The sequence below is a fragment of the Miscanthus floridulus genome, chromosome 2 (genome assembly GCF_019320115.1).
Source record: "Miscanthus floridulus cultivar M001 chromosome 2, ASM1932011v1, whole genome shotgun sequence".
Lineage (NCBI taxonomy): Eukaryota > Viridiplantae > Streptophyta > Magnoliopsida > Poales > Poaceae > Miscanthus > Miscanthus floridulus.
This window is the reverse complement of record NC_089581.1, coordinates 33,408,191-33,414,037: the sequence shown is the minus strand read 5'-3', so window position 1 is coordinate 33,414,037 and position 5,847 is coordinate 33,408,191. Positions and strand designations below refer to the sequence as shown.

The 5,847-nt window shown below is 40.0% G+C and overlaps 1 protein-coding gene across 1 annotated transcript; it reads left to right on the top strand.

Moving 5' to 3' along the window:
* The first annotated feature begins 357 nt into the window (after positions 1–357).
* On the top strand, positions 358–5,417 carry LOC136538393 (protein ETHYLENE-INSENSITIVE 2-like). Its single transcript, XM_066530368.1, has 6 exons — positions 358–689; positions 1,683–1,769; positions 1,930–2,043; positions 2,143–2,355; positions 3,305–3,484; positions 3,959–5,417. Exons 1-6 carry the CDS (start codon positions 438–440, stop codon positions 4,727–4,729), a joined length of 1,617 nt encoding a protein of 538 aa, XP_066386465.1. The 5' UTR covers positions 358–437; the 3' UTR covers positions 4,730–5,417.
* Positions 5,418–5,847: the final 430 nt, after the last annotated feature.

Sequence of the window (5,847 nt, the reverse complement as noted above, 5' to 3'; positions counted from 1 at the left end):
AAACTGTGGTACACAAACCTAAGCTTTGGCCCCTCTTGAAGATATATATTGGAGATTTTGGTTGGGAGGAAGACACCCCATCACTAGTTCATGGTTGCTTCTACAGTGCTCTCACCATTTCCATAAGGAAAGACATGTTATCCTCTCAGCCATAGTATGATAGTAGTCCACATCCTTGCAAGAATTATGTGGTGTAAATCTTTCTGAAGCAAGTTAAAGGCTGTGGTTAGGAGGAAGACGCCCCATCACTAGTGGCATGCCCTGGGTTTTTACAGTGTTGTGGATGGTCGTCTTCTCTGAAGATTGGTAGTCCACTATTAGGATCATTAAGAGCGAGTCAAGAGGACCTGAGTTTGATCAACTGTTGGCTATTAGGCTTAGTGGTCTGGGTCCATATTCCATACTGAAATTTTGCTGATTAGCGTTATTTCTGCACCATGAATAGTGTGCAGAGTATAGAATCTCTGACTGCTGGCGATGCTCAGCATAACCTTTTCCGAACACTTGGACCAACACTCGTGATTTCGATGGCATATATTGACCTTGGAAAGTGGTTGGTAGCAGTGGATGCTGGATCTCGGTTTGGCTATGATCTTGTGCTACTGGTGCTGCTCTTCAATTTCTCAGCCATTTTGTATCAATATCTGTCAACTTGTATCGGCATGGTCACTGGGAAGAACCTTGCCAAGGTACGACTTACTGAGCACTTTCTTGTTCTTGCTTCAGAGACAATTTGTAGAACTTTTGCCAGTCACTACAACCACCGTGCAGAGATCTCACTAATTTTAGCTGATATTCTAGAGCTTACTAGCTTAGCATAACCTCGAAAATGTTAACGTTTCTTATGCAATTCATAACAATGATTTGGCTTCTCACCTATGGACCTGGTAATTATCTTCGAGTAGACAAGGACGGGCTTGGATTCTCAAGTCCTGGATGCTTGTATCACTGCTGTTAGATGCAATCTAAAGAGGTCTCAGAGCCTAAAAAAGAAGTGTACCACTTTCTGAATGAAACACTGAAACGCAATGTAACTAAATTAGTTACTTTGTGCTGTGTGACTGTATTATTACTTGTTATTGTTAACATTATTTCTGGGTTGCTGGTGAGGACTTTCAAAAATACAATATTTACTCACAATAACCTCAGTTTCATGGATACAATGAGAGTATATATCACAGGAAACCAAGTTATCATTTTTAATCTCTGACTTTTCTTTCAACTAGCAAACATGCTTTTGCGTTGTGTCATCCGTTCCAATACGTCTTGGAATCGGACTCTACTGTGGCTAGACGCGCGCTATTTTGACTCATATGAACACAGGTCGTGAGTTCGGGTCACGGACGAGATGGTAAACCAATTAGGATTCTTATCTCTAATTCGTCACGTACTCCTACCTCTTAGTAAAACCGACCAGGACTCTTATGGTCGGGGAGTGGAGGGATAGACATACTGGGGGACCAAGTGATGGATGAAAATTTGGAGAAAGAAAATTCCTTCTTTTAATATTACATATTAGTTGTAGATAAGAAACAAGGAGAACTGTCAACGATAAACTTTATAGCTTGGGGTTAAGTTCTATCAAGTAAATGCTCCTTTCATTCTAAATCATCTTAAACTATTTCCTGCATAGGCTTTGGGAGATATTAACCTTACTTTCTGTACTTCTACATGACTGATAGATCTGCTGCCAGGAATACAGTCAGGTGATATGTGTTGTTCTCGGTCTTCAGGCATGGCTTTCCTTGTTGACCTCTGAATTGACAATGGTACGCCTACAAACTATAGATTTCTCGCTCTGCTGTGCTTCATTCTGGGATGTTTGTGTGATCATGCTATGCATGCATTTAGTTTATGAGTACTTGTTACTCCTTACCAGAGCACATCATAGTTATCGTCTTTTAAACACTTAACATTTGGCTACTTTAGATTGCAGGCATGGCAGTGGGGTTCAACATTGTGTTTGAACACGACGATCTTATCACAGCCATATGTTCTGCAAGTGTTGTAGTTAGTCTACTACCATACACGCTCTCTCATTTGGTAAATCTATAAATCCCCAAATAACCCCATCATAAAAAGATTATCTTCTTAAGTCTAAGACCTTATGTAATTCTAGTTTCTTACTCGTGCTCATTATAGGATAAGAAGGTGGCTGGGATATTTAATGCTTGCATAGCTGGATTTACACTTCTTTGTTTTGTGCTTGGTTTATTAATCAGTCACCCCCATACCCCAGTCAATATGAATGTGATGTTCCCCAAGTTGAGTGGTGAAAGCGCTTACTCATTGATGGCTCTTCTTGGCACAAATATAATAGTACACAACTTTTATACTCATTCAGCATTTGTTCAGGTAAGTTCTAACTTCTAAAGCCTCTTGCTAATGCTTAGGTAAAGTTTTCAGATGGCATGTACATGCACTTAGCTTTGCCAAACTTATCTTCCATTAAGTTTTCTTATCAATCCTGAATGAATGTGTCTTGCACGTTGAAAGTGATCCAACAACAATAAGCCTCAGGGTGCTGAATGTAATGAAAAGTGATGTCTGGGAAAATGTGGCTGGCCATGGGAGTGCTGAATGTTGTTAGCAAATAATCTTTTGTGTCCAGATTAGAGTTCAGGTGCAGATTAGTGCCCAGGTTCAGTGTGTTTGGTTGTGCTGCTTCATGTTTGAGTTGGCCTTTCAAATGTAATGAAAACAGAGTAAGAAAGTGCTCTGTCATGATTCATGAATAGATTACTGGTGTTTGGTTATGCTGCTTTCGTATTTGAAGCAGCCTATGTCACTAGGTGGAGCCTTTTGTTTTCTTTCGTGTTGTCAGAGTTCTCATAATAAGAAACAAGTCCTCTGTATTGCCTGTTATGATCCATTACTTATGAATCGATCTTCATCAAGAAATAAATGGTGTTAAGGTTGTTAGTGTTTTTAGTTATGGTAATTCATGATACATGTCAAGTGGTCCTTCTATATCAATACAAGTTCGGCAGATCTCCTGCCGACCATTTGAAAAAAAAAAAAGATACATTTCAAGTGGTTGGAATGTACTTTAAAAAAAATAGATCTTGGGGGAGACACCTCCTGGGCATATCCTTGAGGAGAGGTACCAGGCTTGGAACGCGGACCGGCACAGGGGTTTCAGTGATCCCCAGACCCCAGGGTTTTCCGCTCTAACCAAGAAGCTGGTTGGAATGTACTTTTGTCCTTTCTCTTCCATTTCACTAAGCAAATCATTCTTTTCTTTTCTCTGCTTATTTGATTTTCTTTGGTTTGTCGTATACTGATTCAGATATCATATGTGCAGGTCCAGAGAAGATCTTCAGTCCATACCCTTGGTTCCCTGTTCCACGACCACCTTTTCTCTATATTATTTATATTTACTGGGATTTTCCTTGTGAATTATATTCTCCTGAGCTCAGCAGCAGATGAATCCAGTGACACATTGGTAATGGACTTTCAAGATGCTATGGAGCTAATGCACCAGGTTTGTATCTCCAGTTTCTGTCTATTTGTCAAATCCTGGCATCTATTGTTTTTTTAATAATTGCCAAGAAAAAGTACCACGAGTTCAGCATGTTGCATTTCTTTTATGCCTTGCTTGTTTGGATTTGCAATTGCTTGAAATTGTTGAATTATGAATATGATGTCTACCTTCCCTCAACAAGTTAAGCTTTTTGATGAACTGCTTGGAGCATTGAACTTATATACGCCATTGTTTCAGTAGGTCAGGTCTGGGACCTGGCTGGCACAATTTTAAGAAAATGATAACTGTAATGCTTTTTAGTTCATCCATAGGTGTTAAGGAGAATAAAAATCAGTGCTTACATTGATTTATAAGCATATTACTTCCCACTCATAAACAACTTAAGTTTCTGGTTGATGCATATTAATAAGTATTTTTAGTTTGGATTCTGCATGGAACCCCTTCCTGACTTCTGTGGATTCTTGCCTTCTGCAGATATTCACAAATCCTGCAGCACCAATTGTGCTATTAGTGATCCTTCTCTTTTCAAGCCATATCATCTCATTGACATGCATTGTTAGTGGTGATGTAATTTCAGAGAACTTCTTTGGTGTTAAACTGCCTCTTTCAGCACATCATCTGCTACATAAGGGTTTGGCCATGATTCTTACTATCTACTGTGCGAAGGTTGCTGGTTCTGAAGGGATATATCAGTTACTTATTATGTGCCCAGTTATCCAGGCTATGCTTCTTCCTTCGTCGATTATACCCATTTTACGTGTTTCTTCATCAAGATTATTGATGGGAAGATACAGGATAGCTTTATGTGTTGAAATTTTTGCCTTCCTTGCATTCCTTCTTGCAGTGTTCACAAATATAATTTTCACAGCAGAAATTCTGTTTGGTGATAGCACTTGGACAAACAACCTGAAAGGAGATACTGGAAGCCCTGCCATACTTCCATATTCTGTTGTAGTCCTAGTTTCATGTGCATCAATTGGATTTACACTGTTACTTGCTGTTACTCCACTAAAATCAGCAAGTAATGAAGCTCAGACTCATTTGTCGTCTGTACACTCACAAAGAGAAACATTGGGCACTACTCATAGAGAAACAACTTATCTGGAAAAAAATGAGCATGAAGAATTTGAAAGCTGTTCTGTTGGAGCTGTTCTTATGGGTTCATCGGAAGGTCATACGGAATCAGTTCATGAACACACCTGCAGAGCACCTTATCTGGATAATTGTGCACATGAAGAAATTTAGAGGTCTTCTGTTGAGCTGTTCTGAGGGATTCATTGGAGGGTCATCAGGAATCAGCTTTTGAGCTTACATGCGATTCCGACACCTCTGATTGTGGCGCTTAGCAATTGACTGTGGATACATTGATTAATCCTGAAGCTGAACCATCACCACCTATAACCAATGAGGTGCCAAAATCAGTTGGTGTTGAGTGGACGCAACCAGTTCCAGAGGTCTGTATCACTGTAGTAGAACATAGCGTTTCAGAAAATTTCGAGATGAAGCCCTCAAATGAAATGGTGGTTAAACAAGAAGGTGAAGACAACTCATGAGGGTGACATAGGTGGAAGAATCTCTGACACAAGCCCTTGATCAACTTGACATCCAACCTGTTGACATCCTTCTGATGGTGTGTCAGCCTTCTTTTTAGGTTTTGCCTTCATGGTTCTCAGTATTTCATGGTTCGGCTAGTGGTGCTCTTGGTTAGAGATGATGGTGTCTTCTCAGTTGTTTTATAGTAGTTGTCAACTTTCTTGTTTGGATCGATCTGTGGTAGTTTCGCAAGAGGTGTTGATGGTTGTAGTTAGTGGTGATTTTTTTGTTGCCAGCAATTCTCGTAGTTGTGTTTTGGTTTTGTCAGCTGTATCTGTATGTAGTTCTTTTAGTTGCAGGTCAGGCCGGTTTCACTTTTGGAACCGTGCAGTTGCTCAGTTTTTAGGTCCTCTTTTTTTTCCAAAAATGGACCAATTCCTTTTCTTGTAATAAACTATGCAGCAATGATCTTGCTGCCCTTCAAAAAAAATAGTTGTTAAAAGCAGAAGCAAATGTTTACACAGTTGGGGAGACTGAGGTATTGTGCAATCTGAAATATGAGAAGTCTGCTGGAGGTGGTACGCCTTTGGTTCTAATGATCCACCATTTCTTGCTTGTAGTATGGGGAAAAAGAGTGGTCATGGACTCATGTTAATGCCAGTGGTAGCCTTTTTAAACGTCTGGTTTGGGGCGCACAGCACGGAGGCAGTTAGCAGTAATTCTTGATGAGTTCTGGGGGCATCTTTTTTATTATCACGGTGAGCTTACACAAGAAGTTATTACCATGCTATGCTGACACTGTCACACTGACATATATGCTCCTGACCAAA